We start from the raw sequence: 19,802 nt of genomic DNA, 5'->3' as shown, positions 1-19,802 counted from the left end.
GTCCTTCTCCCAGATTTAGTTCATTGATATTGCTTGGCGTTCTTATGCACAAGCTTTATCTAACTCATGGGGCTCTTGTATGGATGTTTAGAAGATATAATGGCAGATATATTAGTGAACACTGCCTGTTTCTTTTTTTTTTTTTTTTGGTAAATGTCACTGACAAATTTGAACTTTTGGGTGAAGGACTGCTAGACGAATTCAACAGCACCTGGAGGTAAGGTTCTGTTACAGAGCCCTTGTTTTGCCCTCACTGGCTACGTTGATTCATTGTGGCTCATAGATTTGCCTCCGTTCAGCACACCGGAGACGCTTCTACTCTTGGTTGGTGTCCCACTTCCAGATCGGGAGAACTCCGTGAGATCGTGCAGTGACGGCTCCTTGTACATGGCCACTGAAACACACATAAAGGCAGTGTGAAAGGCCTTCAAATGAGTACGCCCATATATTGTACTCTTGAACAGATTTTAAGTGTTCTCACAAAGAGAATACATATGTAGGGCAATAGCTATGTAATTAGTTCAATTTCGCCATTCTACAGTGTATACATATTGCAAAATATCTCATATGTGAAAAATACAATTTTAATTGTCAATATAGAAAGAGCTAAAATAAAACTAGAAAGAAAGAAAAAAATTTAAAAGTTGGGTACTAACACCACACTAGTCCTCAACTTTTCTTCTGGTTATTAGGCTTCTATTTATTAAGTCAAACACAAATAACACTGCTTTCAAGTACTCAGAGTGGATGAGATCAGATTGAGCAAAATCTAGTCTTTGTGAAGTAGTATTTAAAGAATTTTAATGCCTAACTTCTATTACTCATGGTTATATATGTAATAATAAAGCTATTAGAAATTTAAATATAATATACAGCATACTGTGCAAGCAAAGTATTAAAATATAAAACACCGATTTCTGTCATACTTTAAAATGAAACTCTTTAAGAATCTAAGTATTAGGATGATTCTTAGTGCAATAAATGGTAAAAATAATTATTGTTATTGTTACAATAAGTAACATCACTGGCTTATACTTGTGAAATACTTATGCTAGATATTGTTCTAAATTCTCTCTGTAGTTATTTATTGTATGACATAAACATTCCTACTCATATTGTACAGTAAACCTGAGACACACATCAGTAGATAACCTTTTCAAGATCATCCAGTTAGTACAAGGTGAAGCTGGGACTTGAACCCTGTAAGTATGGGTTGTAATCAAAGTGCTGTGGTGACTTAGATGGTCGTGGAGCATTCTGCCCTTACTTTAAACCGTATTTTAAATTCTGGCTGGGTAACCTCTCTAAAATCTTCCTCTACACTGCCTGCCTTTTCTATCCCTTCGCTATCATGTCTCACTAGTTCTAATATTTCTATAATCTATAACCTATTCCTAACTTTCACCTAAGTTGCTATTAACCTGCTAGAAATGATGGGAAAAGAAAAATATAAGTGTGAATACTTGGGACCACAGAAATAAATTTCTGATAAGTATGTGTATATTTAACAACTATTTCTTCCATGTGCCATTTTGACATAATTTGGGATTCTTAGCTATCTTGTGTTATCAATTTAGATTGTTCCACCTAACTAGGGTTTTACTGTATACAGGTGTACTATGAAAAAACTAAAATCAAGAGACTGGATGCCACTGACAGTGACTTTCATGAAATTTTAATTATTATTTTAATGTAGAAGAAATATGTTCTACTCTAAAAAGCATGATAAAACATTGATTTGTTAGTATTTCTGTAGTACAATATATAATTCCTATAAAATTAAATTTACCTTTCAGTGGCTTGGGCAGGAAATGAGCTGCAGGCTTGTTCTTCTTCACATGGTTGCCTTTCATGATCTCTCCTTCTTTGTTCAGACCCAGATACCACCCTCGGCCTGACTGCTGTTGACGATATATCATCGACGAATATGTCACATAATAATTTTCAAACACTGATTCTTTGAATTTGCACTCAGGTGTGAAATGTTCCTGCAAAATGGCAAATAAACAAAAGCTCAATGTTTGAAGCTATAAATGCCATGTAAAAAACTAAAATTGCCTTTTAGGAGTACAGAATACACTTTGTTAAAGGTTGTGTGACCAGTGCTTTGTTTTAGTAACATAAATTATCATCATTTGGAACTAAAAGACTATATATAACATATCACATAATAAATAAAAAATGTTACTGATCAATTATCAACTTTTTTGTAATAGATAATGAAAAATTAGAACTAGCCACACGAATGTAATATATTAGACAAATACAAGAGCCAAATACTAAGAAGAAAAATATGAGAAAAAGTCTTTGTGCTTAATTTTCATGGATTCTCAAGTTATTATACACTTTGGTTGTCAGTTGTCTAAGGTTGAAATCTTCACTACAATGCTTGCTGCCTGCCTGTATTCCTAAAAGAATGCCATATAAAAGGCTACCATTTTACTTTATTTTTATCTATTTTTTTAATTTTTTCATGCATAATGGGGTACAAGATGGTGGAGGCATACATGCACACAACCCACAATAAAGTAAACCTAATTATTTTTATATAATTGACTTATAAAAGCCCCCCTCACTCATTCTTGCCTTACAGTAACATTTACATGCAAATCAATGTAAAAGCAAGGAATTTACAGTAATTATCTAGAAATGAGAGAGAGTGAGAGACAACGAGAACATTCCAGTAGACTTTGATTCCTGGAATGTGATTTTTCTTCTGCTAGGTACTTGACAATGTTTTCTTTAGATGGTTCCATACAAATGAAAGGCTCCTAATCCAACAGACTGTTTCTGAGGAAAACCAAACCAAAACAAAACCCTTCTTCTTAGTGTATGTATGAATGCAGTAAATAGTCATTAATATGACCATTTCTAAGCCAAAATAAATAAACTGAATCTATCAGTTATCTTTAGAGTAGCAGAGGGTCTACTCGGAGAAGAAACTAATAAGGAAAATGTTAACTGAGCTACACACAATAACTATGTCAATGGCACTATCAGATTTTTTGCTAATTCATTGAGGTGATGTCATGAATACCTTGATAATATCACCAAAATATTTAAAATCTTGTACTGCAAGCCACTAGCCTGTTCTAAACAGTGTTCCTGTGGTCTTCCTCTTTTCAATTTTATATTGGGTATCCTTTAAAGCAAAACATACTAGGTGAACAACGTCAGAAGCACTGTAGGTCACTTAACTAAAGAGGGGCACAGCCTTATTTTTTCTCTGAAAGTTAAGCACTGAAGCAATTTTCTTTCCTCTTTTTTAGAATCTACCAAGTCTATTTCACTCAGTAATCCAATTCTTCCTATTGGCCTCCAGAGTGCATGAGGTTACAGTATCTTTGGGGGTCATTTCAGCTGGGTATGTACTTGATAGATCCTCAGAGGATTCATACAAATCAACCTACTCAAGAAGAAATGTATTTCTAGGGAAACTGTCTCATGGTAGGAATTGAAGAGTTCTATTTATGCACTGGAAAAATTCTTCTTTGTAGGATTTCTCATCACTGGGAAAGCCAAGGTATCCCAAAAAAGAAAGCTGACTAGAAGTCTCATTTTTTCTAAGTGATGAGGACAACTGCATAAAACTTTGCTGAAATTCATTGGGAATTAAATAATCATTTGGAAAAAAGTATTCATCCTCGGAGAGTAAATTTCACTTTCATAAAGTGTAAGTCAGCATTTGAATATGAATTTGGTGAAAAATACATATCTTCAAGAAAAGTAATACCATTTAGCCACATGAATGATATAGGGCTGATTATAGAATGATGAGATAGTATAATTTTGTGTTCTAAAGTAGGTCTGAAAATGGCTGCATTTAGCATCTTGTATGATAGCATTCATTCATTCATATATTCATCCATATTTCAAAAATTATACTATTAGGGCCTTGCAAGTATACATCATATGATTCAATATGATACAAACACACATGCACACAGCTCTCGGACTTGTTTTCTTTCACATTTCATGCTCCTCTCCCCTCCATGCCCCCCGTTCATGTTAGTGAACCTAGTAGTAATATTCTCATATAATGAAAATTTTTATTTAAATTATTTCCTTCTTCAATCCTCCCTCTACCCTAATGAGATCTTATATGCTTGGGCAATTTTAAAATTTTATAGGTGAATAATACATGCCCTGACACAGCTTACTATGTATTTGTAGGAGTCAGGAATGTACTCATTTGACCTGAATACAAGGTGTATTACTGTAAGTACAGAAAGGGAAGCACAAAGTAGGCATTGTATGAGAATAGAGAAAATCAAACTTATTTATGACTGGGAAACTAGGGAGGTCTTTACAGAGATGTAATTTCAGCTGACCCCTGAGGGATGAGTACGAAATTAATGCAGAAAATGGGAAGAATGTTTGAAGCATGAGCCACACTTGCAGTAACCACCACTGCTCTTCCATTTCTTCTCTGAGTAGTTGGAGTACACCAACATGGCAATCACTTAAAGTTTCACAGGTCCTTTACATTAATTTCCATGCTCTCTAGGTCTCCTTTCAGTTCTTAATGTCACCACTTTACTTCATGCCCTCATTACCTCCTAACTGGACTGCTTTATCTCCTAGCTGATTTGTCTTCCTCTGCTGCAGATTTGTCTTTCTAAAGCAAAGTTCCCTTTTTCAGGATATCATGATGACTTCACCTTGCCTATATTAATAAATAACAAACAACTTGATGTGATATTTAAAATCCTCCACTGTTCAGGCATTACCATGCCTTTCAATGTCATCTGCCACCACAGAACCTTCTGTGTTTTCACAGATGTCATTCATTTCGTTTCTTTAGAATATAATCTCTCTATTTCTCTCTGTACTGCCTTCCCATTTCATCTTTCAGTGCCTGGCTTAAATATGATTTGTTCTGGAGTCACATATTCTCCAATCAGAGATCTTTACACTAATACCTATGTTCCTATAAACTCTATCTACATTGCTACCACAACCCTATGCATGAATAACCCTATGCAAGTGGCTTGGAACTCATCTTCTTATTTCCAAATCCATCCCCTTCATCAAAAAAAATGACAGGTCATATTGCCTAGTTCATGAAAGATCACTTGATTATTTCACCATTCAATTATTATTGATATATTTTAATTTCAGAAATTATATTTAAATATTGGAGAGTCTAAGACTCAGGAATATCAACCAGTAAAACACCTTCAGGTAAATTCCTTAATGTCCTAGAGTAAAATTAGATATATGTAGAAGGAGGCTGTCATTACATGAGCAAATTCTGCAAGGGTGATTTAGTATCTGTTAAGAATTGCATGGTACGTATAACCTTAGGAGAAAAACTTGGCAATTGTTACAACTATTGGAAAACGGCAAGGAGAAAATATCAAGGACTCAATGAACTGAATGCTGTCACATCTTAGCAATTTTTTAGTCATCCTCACTAAATTTGGATTTAAAAGCCAAGGAAAGAGAGAGAGAGAGAGAGAGAGAGAGAGAGAGAGAGAGAGAGAGGCTGAAGCAACCAAAGGAGTGTTTTGTTCTCTGTGTGAGACACTGTCATTGTATCCAGTATTTGAATGAGTAGACAGAAGAGGCTAAATCTCATCAAATGTAGAAAAAAAGTGGGCATCCCACTCAACAAAGGAAGCTCCACTAAAGGGAAAAGGGGTACATTTCTTTATGTCTTGGCAGTGATTAATATAAATAATAAAAATTGGAGGTGATACAATCCTAGAAAAACTTAGACTCTGGGCCCCGGCCGAACTGCGAGTAGCACGCCAGACCCCTGGAGAAACCGGACCCAGTAAGACGCTGGGTTCTGGGCGGGGGTCGCGGGCTGGGCACGCCAGATGGGGCCCGGGTCGCGGGACTCTGGGCCCCAGGCCGAACTGCAAGTAGCACGCCAGACCCCTGGAGAAACCAGGCCCAGTAAGACGCTGGGTTCTGGGCGGGGGTCGCGGGCGGGGCACGCCAGCTGGGGCCCAGGTCGCGGGACTCTGGGTCCTGGCCGAACTGCGCATAGCACGCCAGACCCCTGGAGAAACCAGGCCCAGTAAGATGCTGGGTTCTGGGCAGGGGTCGCGCGCGGGGCACGCCAGCTGGGGCCCGGGTCGCGGGACTCTGGGCCCCGGGCCGAACTGCGAGTAGCATGCCAGACCCCTGGAGAAACCGGGCCCAGAACAGAAAAAGATAAAGAAAAATATCGGAGAGGTGGTAAGAAAGCCCTTATGGATGCCAGGACACTGGAGATGCAGACACAACTTATCTAAATGCACTGGAACTTATGGAAAAATTCGCCGTGAAAGAGGACTGCTATTTCTCTATATTGTTAAGAATCTCAGACATCACATATAAGGAGAGAGTTTAGCGGAGACCAAGGAGAAATGCGGTGTTGAAAGAGTTCTCCGTGATGGTGGTGGAGACTTGTATTCAGGAGAAGCAGAAACCGGATCTTACCAACTTTATATTTTTGGAGAAATTACACCAAATGTCGAATGCTACCATCACGCATGCTTAGGAACACTGGACAACATTCAGAGTGGAAAAAGAGCCTGGGAAGGATTTGAAACGGTGGAGGCAGTGGCAATGCCAGTGGCCAATATTCGGGGGAGGCAGAGATCTGATACATTACAACTGGAACCTTTGAAATAATAACCACAGAGACAGTGATTGGAACCTGCGGAGGGGTTAGGCGGGCGTCGGGGCCAGTGGCCGACATCGGAGCTTGCTGTGAGGCAAGGCCACTACTGAGGCCTCCGTGGCTGGGATTGGAACCTGCAGAGGGGTTAGACCGATGCTGGGGCCAGCGAGGCCGGCATTGGAGCCTGCCATGATCCAAGGCTTGTGCTAGGGCCTCCGAGGTCGGGTCCGGAACTTGCTGAGGGGTTAGGCCGGTGCTGGGGTCAGTGAGGCTGGCATCGGAGCCTGCCGTGAGGCAAGGCCAGTGTTGGGGCCCCCGAGGACGGGACCGGAGCCTGCTGAGGGGTTAGGCCGGTGCTGGGGCCAGTGAGGCTGGCATCAGAGCCTGCCATGAGGCAGGGCCGGTACTTGGGCCTCCGAGGCCAGGATAAGAGCCTGCCGAGGGGTTAGGCCGGTGCTGGGGCCAGTGAGGCCGGCATCGGAGCCTGCCTTGAGTCATGACCAGTGCTGGGGCCTCAGAGGCCGGGATTGGAGCCTGTCGAGGGCTTAGGCCGGTGCTGGGGCCAGTGAGGCCGGCATCGGAGCCCGCCTTGAGGCAAGGCCGGTACTGGGGCCTCTGAGGCCAGGATAAGAGCCTGTCGAGGGGTTAGGCCGGTGCTGGGGCCAGTGAGGCCGGTATCGGAGCCTGCTGTGAGGCATGACCAGTGCTGGGGCCTCCGAGGCCGGGATCGGAGCCCGCCGAGGGTTTAGGCTAGTGCTGGGGCCAGTGAGGCCGGCATCGGAGCCTGCCTTGAGGCAAGGCCGGTACTGGGGCCTCGAGGCCAGGATAAGAGCCTGCCGAGGGGTTAGGCTGGTGCTGGGGCCAGCGAAGCCGTCATCGGAGCCTGCCGTGAGGCATGACCAGTGCTGGGGCCTCCGAGGCCGGGATCGGAGCCTGCCGAGGGGTTAGGCCGGTGCTGGGGCCAGTGAGGCCGGCATCGGAGCCTGCCTTGAGGCAAGGCCGGTACTGGGGCCTCTGAGGCCAGGATAAGAGCCTGCCGAGGGGTTAGGCCGGTGCTGGGGCCAGTGAGGCCGGCATCGGAGCCTACCTTGAGGCAAAGCCAGTACTGGGGCCTTGAGGCCAGGATAAGAGCCTGCTGAGGGGTTAGGCCGGTGCTGGGGCCAGTGAGGCCAGCATCGGAGCCTGCCTTGAGGCAAGGCCAGTACTGGGGCCTCCGAGGCCAGGATAAGAGCCTGCCGAGGGGTTAGGCCGGTGCTGGGGCCAGCAAGGCCGGCATCGGAGCCTGCTGTGAGGCAAGGCCGGTACTGGGGTCTCCGAGGCCAGGATAAGAGCCTGCCGAGGGGTTAGGCCGGTGCTGGGGCCAGCGAGGCCGGCATCGGAGCCTGCCTTGAGGCATGACCAGTGCTGGGGCCTCCGAGGCCGAGATCGGAGCCTGCCAAGGGGTTAGGCCGGTGCTGGGGCCAGCGAGGCCGGCATCAGAGCCTGCCATGAGGCAAGGCCGGTACTGGGGCCTCCGAGGCCAGGATAAGAGCCTGTCGAGGGGTTAGGCCGGTGCTGGGGCCAGCGAGGCCGGCATCGGAGCCTGCCTTGATGCATGACCAGTGCTGGGGCCTCCAAATCCGGGATCGGAGCCTGCCAAGGGGTTAGGCCGGTGCTGGGGCCATCGAGGCCAGCATCGGAGCCTGCCTTGAGGCAAGGCCGGCACTGGGGCCTCTGAGGCCGGGATCGGAGCCTGCCGAGGGGTTAGGCCGCTGCTGGGGCCAGTGAGGCCGGCATCAGAGCCTGCCGTGAGGCAAGGCCTGTACTGGGGCCTCCGAGGCCAGGATAAGAGCCTGCCGGGGGTTAGGCTGGTGCTGGGGCCAGCGAGGCCGGCATCGGAGCCTGCCTTGAGGCAAGGCTGGTACTGGGGCCTCGAGGCCAGGATAAGAGCCTGCCGAGGGGTTAGGCCGGTGCTGGGGCCAGTGAGGCCGGCATCGGAGCCTGCCTTGAGACATGACCAGTGCTAGGGCCTCCGAGGCCGGGATCGGAGCCTGCCAAGGGGTTAGGCCGGTGCTGGGGCCAGTGAGGCCGGCATCGGAGCCTGCCTTGAGGCAAGGCCGGTACTGGGGCCTCCGAGGCCAGGATAAGAGCCTGTCGAGGGGTTAGGCCGGTGCTGGGGCCAGCGAGGCCGGCATCGGAGCCTGCCTTGAGGCAAGGCCGGTACTGGGGCCTCCGAGGCCAGGATAAGAGCCTGTCGAGGGGTTAGGCCGGTGCTGGGGCCAGCGAGGCTGGCATCGGAGCCTGCCGTGAGGCATGACTAGTGTTGGGGCCTCCGAGGCCGGGATTGGAGCCTGCCGAGGGGTTAGGCTGGTGCTGGGGCCAGTGAGGCCGGCATCGGAGCCTGCCTTGAGGCAAGGCCGGTACTGGGGCCTCCAAATCCGTGATCGGAGACTGCCAAAGGGTTAGGCCGGTGCTGGGGACAGCGAGGCCGGCATCGGAGCCTGCCTTGAAGCAAGGCTGGTACTGGGGCCTCTGAGGCCAGGATAAGAGCCTGCCGAGGGGTTAGGCCGGTGCTGGGGCCAGCGAGGCCGGCATCGGAGCCTGCCTTGAGGCATGACCAGTGCTGGGGCCTCCGAGGCCGGGATCGGAGCCTGCCGAGGGGTTAGGCTGGTGCTGGGGCCAACGAGGCCGGCATTGGAGCCTGCCATGAGGCTAGGCCGGTGCTGGGGCCTCCGAGGCCGGGATTGGAATCCTGCCAAGGGGTTAGACCTGTGCAGGGGCCAATGGCCAGCATCGGAGCCTGGCGTGAGGCAAGTTCACTCCTGCGGCCTCCAAGGTCGGGACCAAAGCCAGCTTAGGGGTTAGACCGGTTCAGGGGCCAGCGGAACCAGAACTGGGGCCTCCCATGAGGCAAGGCCGCTGCTTGAGCCAGCGAGGTCTGGATCAGTCCACTTAGTAGCCAGGCCACTACTGGGACCATCAAGAGTGGGATTGGTACTTGCAACACAGCATGCACAGAGAAATATCGCAGAAAATATAAATCAGACGCTTCTCTTAATCAGCAATAACTAGGAGGAAAAGGGCAACAGGAAGAGGTTGAGCTATAGAAAGGGCCCTATAGTGAAGCAACTAATGTGACCAATCAGAGGGTATGTAATACTGGAGGACGGAGCCTCTTTAAAATGCAGGAGGTACATAAACAAATGTATCAAAGTAAATCACCAAAGAAGCGTGGGATGGAGGGAGGGGGAGGGAATGGGATGGGGGCTGGATGAGGGCTAATTGGATGATGTGTGCTTGTATATCCTCTCAAGTCTTGTACTCCAATGTGATTGATATATGACTACAATGCACCAATTTAAAAAATAAATTAATTAAAAAAAAAAAGAAAAACTTATTCAGAGTATAGCAGGTAGATATATGCCTAGAAACCAATCTACTGTGATGTGCAGATGCTCACCAGTACCCTGGGAGATAGAAGACACATAGTGATGATAGCAATCATTCTTATGTGCATTTAACGGGTGTTAGATAAATATCTACAATTTGAATAAATGAATGAATGAAAAATGTGTATTTCCTACATAGTCACTAAGAGATTACTTGGCAAGAATACAAAAGAAAGTTGCTTTATATCTTTAATCCATTTAAAAATTTATTTATCTTAAAAGTTGTTTATATCTCTTGCTTATCTAAATTAGATAAATAACATCTTTTTAGCTCATGAAATAATTAATCTTATTAATAATTAATATCATTTCCTTTGCAATGACCTCTAATTTTATTCCCTTCAAGGTTTATTTTTTTTCAAGTGAATAACATGTTTTATCGACAGAATCTATACCAACTAGTTATAATGATCAAATTTTGGGTGAGGAATGAGGAATGTACATTTAAAGACCACGTGGATTCCAAGAGTAAAATCTAACATTCTTTTTAACCAATGTACCCCCACTACTAAGAAGGAAACAATACTTTGGAGGTTGAAACAGCTGACAAGAAGAAACTCTATTATATCAATAGACCATATTGGGGATTCTTACAAATATTAATGGTCAGCCCTCATTATTAGGGGAAATTAAATGTCAGCATAGAAATTAAGAGGCAAATGTAGAAGGCATTAGTACCACCAGTAATGCTGGATATATGCAAATAACCCAAATTCATGATAAGCCAGAAGTAGTACCAGGACAAAGAGTTTGAGACTAACATAATTTGCTATTCTTTGCTACAGCTAGTAAAAGCAATAATGTCCTGTATTGTACTAGGTTTCAAGGGGAAAGTATGGAGAAAGTACAGTATCTTTGGCCTGCTGGAATTGACCCCAGGTTAAAAGAAGCATGGGCTATGATGATGGCTTCCTTGAAGGGAGCCAGGCCATGTGTTTCAGCAGATTATATGGAGTAATATACTCAGGAACCATAACGAAAAAGATGAAAAAGAAAATATATGTGTATTTCATTTATCTTACCTCAGTGCCTTAAACATATCTCCAATACTAAAGTATACAGAGCAATATAAGGTATTTCTTCCTGATTAAAATAAGTAATTTGGAAAACACAGGCCTTGTTTTTCATAACAGGTTCCTCATTTTTATTTTTCTGGTCTTGTATTTTAAGCAATTATACCACTGCTAGGGTGGTTGTGTTTCACTTGTGCCTGCATCTCAGTAGGATGGGAAGCTTTGAGGATTGGTGTATAGACAGAAAATGTTTCAGAATATTTTAAAATGAACTCCACTGATTCCCTTGGATTTAGAGAGAGTAAAAAAGTCTACTAAAGTTGTTCATATGCAAGATAGCAACATGTACTATACATAAGAATCACCTTTCTTATAAGTGTGTGCTATGTTAAGTATATATATCCTGGTATAGATGAATGTTTATCAGTATATTTATTTTATTTTGGTACTTGGGATTTAACTCAAGGAGATTCCTCTTCTGAGCTATATCTCCAGCATTTTTATTTTTATTTTTTGAAATAGGGTATTGAAAACTGAAAAGTGGATCAATATGTGGAATTGCATTAAACTGAAGAGCTTCTGTACAACAAAAGAAACTATCCAGAACCTCGGCAGAGAGCTGACAGAATGGACAAAAAATTTTGCCAACTACTGTGGATATATAGAATATACAGAGAACTAAAAAAACACACTGCTATGAAAATAAATAACCCAATCAAAAAAGGGTAAATTAAATAGACGCTTCACAAAAGATGAAATTAATTCAAATGGCCAATTAGTGTATGAAAAAGTGCTCAACATCATTAGCAATCGGAGAGATTGCAAATCAAAATATTCTAAGATTTCGCCTAACGCCAATTATAATGGCAAACATTCAAAACACAAACAACAAATGCTGGTGATGATGTAGAGAAGTGGGAACTCTTAATACATTGTTGGTAGAATTGAAAGCTAGTACAACTACTTTGAAAAACAATAGGGAGGATCCTCAGAATAATGGGAATGAACCTACCTTATGATCCAGCAATAGCACTTGTGGGTATCTACCCAAAAGAATGGAAACCAAACTATCAAACTAATATATGGACATCTATGTTCATAGCTATCCAATTTACAGTTGCCAAACTGTGTAACTATGTCTATCAACAAATGAATGGATTAAAAAATTATGGGATATGTATACAATGGAATTTTACTCAGCCATAAAGAAGAACAAAATTACATCATTTGAGGCCAGGCGTGGTGGCGGACGCTTGTAATCCCCGTGCTTGGGAGGCAGAGACAGGATCGCGGGGGTTTGGAGCCAGCCTCGCTGGCTTAAGAGCCTCTGTTTCCAAATAAAAATATAAAATAGATCTTGGAGTGTAGCCCAGAGGTAGAAGGGCTTCCAGGAACCCCAGTACCACCCAAAAAAATTACATCATTTGTGGGGAAATGGATAGAACTGGAGAACATTATTTTAAGTGAGATTAGTCAGTCACAAAAAGTAAAATATCAGATGTCTTCCATAATATGCAGAAGCTAGGCAAAAAAAATGGGTCATAAGAGGAACTCTAGACAAGTAAGGAGGAACCATAGATATAGATAAGCAAATAAACTGACCTGAGTGCGATAGGAGAAGGGAAGAGGGAAATTCTCTAATGTGCATTCATAAATATATCCAATTCAATCACTAAACCAAACATGAGAAGAGGAGAAGGGAATAGGGTGCGAACTGAGGAAGGGCTGAATGAGTGATGTGTACATTTTTACCTCTACCATCTCGTACGCTATTAAGGTGTATGACAACAATGCACCAGTAAAATAAAAATACGTAAGCTGGGCATGGTGGCACACATTTGTAACCCCTGTATTTGGGAGGTTGAGATAGATGGATTGTAGGTGTTTAGCAAACCTCAGCTACGTAGTGAGACCTTCCACAACTTAGTAAAACCCTGTTTCAAATTAAAAATAAAAAAATAGGGTTGGGGGATGTAGCTCAGAGGCCCAATGTTTTGGATTCCATCCCCAGTACTTAAAAAAAAAAGTAAAGGCTAAAGTTTAATAAAATTAGGCAGTTTTACTGCTCCATCCAGGACATTCTTAAATAAAACAGGCTTTTTTTGTGGTTCTGAGGTTCCTGGAAACCCTTCTACCTCTGGGCCACACTCCCAGTACCTATTTTTATACTTTTCTTTATTTGGAAACAGGGTCTCTTAAGCCAGCCTGGCTGGCTTCGAACCTATTCAATCCTCCTATCTCTGCCTCCCAAGTGCAGGGATTACAAGCGTGTGCCTACGCCCGGCTAAAACAGGCTTTTTTTTTAAAGAAAGAAATAGGGTCTTTCTATGTTCCTGAGGCTGTCCTCAAACCTGCAATCCTCCTGTCTCATACTCCTAAGCACTGAGATTACCAGTGTGCACCCCTAAAACTGGCTTGAATATATTTTGTTTAATGTACATGTAACATCTTTAAGTCAGAAACCACAGAACTCAGAAACCAAAAAATAGTTTGTAAATGTATGAGTGAGCATTTCAACAACTTTGCTAATAATCCTTGAAGCCATTTCAGCAGGTTTTATAAACATCTTTAATGATTCTACCTTGCTCTAAAAGGCTCCAAATTCTCTCTCTTCCAGGGACATTTTTGGTATCCTTATCATCCAAATAATTTAATTAGCAATTACTGCCAATAGGAAGGGTCACTCTTCAATTTTTTTTTTTTTTTTTTTTTTGGTGATACTGAGGATGGAACCCATGGACATTCAACCTCTAAGCTACAACCTCAACCCTATTTTTTATTCTTTATTTTGAAACAGCATCTCACTGAGTTGCAAAGGTCCTCGCTAGGTAGCTGAGGTTGTCTGTGAACTGCAATCCTCTTCTCTCAGCCTCCCAAATGCTGGCATTACATGAATGTGCCACCATGCCTGGCTCTAGTTTTAAGCCATGTTCTGATGATAATTGATTTTCTAGGTTTAAAGCTAGCAGGTTATTTATGCAGGTCTAAAATATATGTGTCCATTATTCCCCAGGTTAATGAAAATCATATGCAGGCTAAAATCAGGTTTTAAACTCTGTTAGAATAAATAAATAGAACTTTAAAGCATAAGTCCGACCCATGGGGGTGAAAATGAAACTACCTGTATTCTCTAGATAGGCTTTCCCTCCATAAGTCATTTAAATTCCAAGACTAATTATTACATTCAGGGCTTTGATGTTCTCTCCCAAGATATATCTGATGTGAATGAATTGTTTTATTATTGAGTTCAAAGCATGGGAAGGAAAAGGTTGGGGAAGAGGGAATTGGTATTTATGTAGTACATGGTGGCTAAGCAAAATCATCAATTCATGACACAGGGAATATGATTTTCTCACTCAAATGCCCACTAAAGTATGATGTACTTGAGGAGAGCACCTAGAAAAAGACCTGGCAAAAATATGTTCAAAACATACCTGATGAAACAAGTGAATGCAAAATAGAATATAATAAGATGCCTTGCAAGCTCTGTTGTACACATCCAAAAAAGGCCAAATGTGGCACTATATTTTCCAAACGTATAGATAACTTTTTCAAATGAGAAACAGATATGTCAAAACTTGCCTACCAGGGCAGAAATTCTAGAAGATAACAGAAATAAAGTGGCCAAAGATAAATTCTGTATAAAAAATTAGAAAGGAAGAAAGGAAAGGAGGAAGGAATTTAAAAATAATGTAAACTACAATCAAGGGTAAAGATAATTCCTATTAATCAAGATATAATCTCAAAAATTAAACTCTTGATCTTTGGGTCCCCAAACAGTTAAACATTTCAATTAAACTCCATTGGTCTGAATTTTATAAAATGATAAAAAAAATCTATGAGGATTCAATGAAATGATGTATGTGAAAGAAACTCTGAAAATTGTAAAGTTCCATAAACATAGAAATGTGAGATTGCTTCTGATAATACATGCCAAGAAAACTGGGTCAAAATAAATAAATTATCTTTTGTTTTGAAGATTCCTTTTACTATGAAATCAATTTACAAAGAAAGGGTCTGCCTATTTGTGTTTTATTAACATGGAAGAATATAAATTCTGTCCAAAATTATGTGCAGAGTAATTCCATGTAATGTTCTCCAAGCCTGGTTCTCAGAAAACTGTTGTTTTTCTCCTTTCATTTTTCATTTCTGTCTGCAGTAGACTAAAATGGCTGCAGTGATTCAAGCCATAACACTAAATAAATGAGATGTTTAAAATAGGCTTCAAGAAATACCATGTCATGAAATGACATAAAGGTACACATGGTAATTAGAAAACATTTGAAAATAAGTACAGCCTATAATTTACAACATGTACATAGAACTACTTTCCCTCATATGATTACAATGGAAGTTTTGGTAGTATTTTTATATTGAGATATTTCCTATAACTCTCTCACAAAACATGCCAATATAAAATTGCCTTTTCCCCTTAGTTCTTCAGAAAAAAAAGATGATAACAATATTAAGAAGATTGTCAACCAAAGGTCTACTAAAAGTAGAATTAGTGCCCAGGAATAATGTTGTCTTAGTCCCAAGGTTTGTTTAGAGCTGTGTACTGTACTGCTCTAGATTTTCATTTATTTCCATAAAACATTGTCATGCTTTGGATTATTCAGGCTGTTGAATTTTCAAAAGCAATTTGAAAAAACACACTGAAATACACTAAAGAATAGGAGACTAAACAAATATATATATATATATATATATATATATATCCATTGTGGAGGCTAAAAGGTGTTGGAAGCCATTAAGGCCTTCCCCTAGATTGGTGTCTCTTGACTCAGCTGATTGTCTTTCGCCCAGAGTCAACAAGGTTTGAGGTTATGGAAAGTTCAAAGAGGTCAGAGAGAGGATCAGGTGGTGATGACATGAGGGTACTAATAGGCCTATCTGTAATGATTTGTTTTGTATTGGTCTTTATTGTATTTTGGTGATGGTAGCATGAGAATTTTGATTGACCTATAGCTGTGTATAAATACCTCTGGAAAAACAAAGGCGGCGTGGGCACAATAAAGACGAGACTGACCCAGAAGCTGTGTTGGCCAGGAGTGTGCGCGTGATAGAGAATACTGACCCAGGCATAGTCGTCGACCCGTAGGAAATATTGATCCATGAACAGGGGTCGACCAGTAGAGATAGTAGGCTGGAAGCTCCCCCACGTTAGGGTTAAAAACTCTTCATCCTCACGCCTCACTTCAGAACCCCTACTCTTGCCGGCTGCCTCCAGCAAAAAGGGTTATCTTTGCCATGATATAAAAATTATACCATTCATAGGCCCCATTCAATTCCAAGCTGGTAAGCAGAAACAGCGTAAAATGCAAGTAACTTGTTGAGATTTATGACAAACAGGATGGCCCATCTGTCTTCAAGACTATACACTTGGCACAAGACAGCATTGGCTTGATACAAGCTCTAGGATAATATAGATTGTTTAGGCAATTCAATTAGGTGGCAGAGAATGTACTTCATTTTACATGAAATATGTTCTAGAAATAAGAACAAACAAACCAACTCCATATTAACAGAAGGAAAGAAATAATAAATATCATAGCAGAGACAAATGAGATAGACTAAATACAAACTATAAATGAAATGAAGAAATAGTTCTTTGAAAAGATAGAGTCAGGTAGACTAAGAAAGAAAGAAGACTGAAGTCAATAAGAGATGTAGCTGGGTGTGGTGGTCAACGCTTGTAATTCTGTTACTTGGGAGGCTGAGACAGAAGATTGCAGATTCTCGGCCAGCCTCATCTATTTAGTGAGGCCCTCCAGAACTTAGTGAGGCCCTGGTTCAAAATAAACAATAAAAAATTAGGGCTGGGGGTATAGCTTGGAGGTAGAATATCCCTAGGTTCAATCCCCAATACCGTATAAAAGAGGTATAAAAGATGTTACAACTGACAATACAGAAATACAAAGGGTCTTTAGAGATTTTTATTATCAATTACATGCAAACACATTTGATAACCTAGAAAAATGAACAAATTCCTGGACACATGCACCTTACCAAGACTGAATCATAAATGGAAAACATGAACAGACCAATAATAAATACCCAGATTAAATCAGTAATAAAAGTTTATTAAGGAAATATTTAGGACCAGATGGCTTCACTGCTGAGTTGTACCAAACATCTGTGGAGGAACTAATACGATTTTTCTTAAATCATTCTGAAAAGATGGTGAGGAGGGAATTCTTCCAAACACATTCTATAAGACCAGTATTAACCTGATACTGAAAGCAGAAAAGGACAACAACAACAAAAAAACTACTGCACAATATCCTTGGTGGACATAGATGCAAAAATCCTCAACAAAATAATAAAAAATACAATAGCACATTAAAATAAGTATTCACCATCAGCATATGAAATTCATCCCAAGGTTGCAAAGATGGCAGAACATATGCAAATCAATAAATGTGACATACCACATCAACAGAATGAAGAACAAAAACAATATGATCATATAAATAGTGGTTAAAAAAAAGTCAGGTGATGCCAGGTGTGGTGGCGCACGCTTGTAATCCCAGCATTCGAGAGGCTAACACCTGAGAATCTCGCAGTTCATGGAAGGCCTCAGCTACTTAGTGAGGCCCTTCACAATTTAGTGAGACCCTGTTTCAATAAAAAGAATAAAAATAGGGCCGGGGGTGTAGCTCAGATGTAGAATGCCCATGGGTTCCATCCTCAGTACCGTAAAGAAAAAAAAGGTGATAAAATTTAGTTTCTCCTCATGTTGAAAACACTGAACAAATTGGGCATATAATGAATATGCGTAACAAAATAAAAGCCACATGTAAGCCAATAGCTAACATGATACTAAATAGCAAAAATTAAAAACTGAAATTATTGGGAGGCTGAGACAGGAGGATTATGGTTCACTGACAGCCTCAGCTACTTAGTGAGGCCCTTTGCAAATCAATGAGATCCTGTTTCAACCAAATAACATGATACTAAATAGCAAAAATTAAAAACTGAAATTATTGGGAGCCTGAGACAGGATGATTATGGTTCACTGACAGCCTCAGCTACTTAGTGAGGCCCTTTGCAAATCAATGAGATCCTGTTTCAACCAAAAAAAGAAAAAAGAAAAATAAGGCTGGGGTGTAGCTTGGAGGTAGAATTCCCCTGGGTTTCATCCCCAGTAGAACAATAAATAAAAATAAATAAAAAAATAATAAAACTGAAAGCATTCTCTCTAATATTTGGAACAAGGTAAGTATGTCCATATTTACTTCTTTTTATTGGTTCATTGTATTCATACATCATAATGGGATAAAAAATAATTTGTATAGACATTCATGTACGCATCGCCCAGTTAGCCCCTACCCAACTCATCCCATTCCCTCCCCATCCTTCCTTCCCACACTTGGCTTAGTGGTTGACATCGGTATGTTTGTTTAAGTACATCCTGTGATTTGTTCAATAGAGAACTGGAAGTCTTATCCAAAGCAATAAGGCAAGAGTAAAAAATAAAGGTCATTGAAATTGGAAAAGAAGGAATAAAACTGTTACTGGTTGCAGATGATATTATTCTACATGTAAAAACCCCAAAGATTCCATAAAACACTTATATAACTAGTAAAATGAATGTATCAAAGTTTGAGGATAAAAAATCTGCATAAAGAAATCAGTTACTTTCTATTCTTTAATAGTGAATTATCTGAAAAAGAATTTAATGTACATACTTACTTAAATAATGTATAGACTCAGTGTAATCCCTATCAAAATACTATTGACATTCTTAACAACACTAGAAAAAATAATCCTAAAATTTTTATGAAAGAGTAATGAGGGGAAAAAAAGACCAAATAACCAAAGCAATCATGAGCTAAAAGAAAAAAAAAAAAAAAAGACTTCAAAATATACTAACAAACTGGGCGTGGTGGCGCACGCTTGTAATCCCCGCGCTTGGGAGGCTGAGACAGGAGGATCACACAGGTTCAAAGCCAGCCTCAGCTGCTTATTGAGGCTCTCAGCAACTTAGTGAGACCCTGTTTTCAAATAAAATAAAAAAATAGGTCTGGGAGTATAGCCCAGAGGTAGAAAGCCTCTGGGTTCCACCCCCAGTACCACCAAAAAAAAAAAAGTTTGTTACTACTAACAAAGCTGTAGTAAGCAAAACAGCATGATACAGGCATAACAATATACACATAGATACATGGAACCGAATATAGTGCCTAGAAGTAAACGTATACATATATAATCAGTTGATTTTTTACAAAATTTCAGAGAAAATGCAGTGAAAAAAGGAAAGCTTTTTCAATAAAAATAAATTAGTTTATTTTCCCATAGTGCTGGGAAAATTGGGTTTATATATACAGAAGAATGGAAATAAACTTCTATTTCTCAAAAGTTAAATCAACTTAAAATGGGTTGAAGAATTCAATGTAAGACCTAAAAATTTGTAACTAATGGAAGAAAACATAGTGGAAATGCTCAGGAAGTAGGAACAGCCAGAGAGTTTAAATAATATCCCCAAAATATAGAAAACAGACAAATGATATTTGATCAAACTAAAAACCTTTTGCACAGCAAGGGAAACAATTTGAATGAGGAGACAACCTATGGAATGACAGATAATATTTTCAAACTACATACACAGACACACAGACCATATATATATATATATATATATATATATATATATATATATATATAATTTGAACTGGCTATTCCTACTTCCTGAGCATTTCTACTATGTTTCTTCCATTAGTTACAAATTTTTAGGTCTTACCTTGA

General features: G+C 41.0%; 1 protein-coding gene across 3 annotated transcripts in view; it reads right to left on the bottom strand.

Moving 5' to 3' along the window:
* Nucleotides 1–257: 257 nt before the first annotated feature.
* The window catches only part of FGF13 (fibroblast growth factor 13), a gene marked incomplete at both ends in the record, with an annotated part of 631,857 nt that continues 612,312 nt past the window's right edge, over nucleotides 258–19,802 (bottom strand). For all 3 annotated transcript variants that reach the window (XM_080719269.1, XM_080719271.1, XM_080719270.1), the window contains 2 exons: nucleotides 258–394; nucleotides 1,790–1,988. In XM_080719269.1, the coding sequence (XP_080575395.1) occupies nucleotides 258–394; nucleotides 1,790–1,988 (336 nt within the window). The remainder of the gene's footprint in view (nucleotides 395–1,789; nucleotides 1,989–19,802) is intronic.

Source organism: Muscardinus avellanarius (assembly GCF_963383645.1).
Source record: "Muscardinus avellanarius genome assembly, chromosome: X".
Classification (NCBI taxonomy): Eukaryota; Metazoa; Chordata; class Mammalia; order Rodentia; family Gliridae; genus Muscardinus; species Muscardinus avellanarius.
This window is presented reverse-complemented; position numbering and strand designations above follow the sequence as displayed.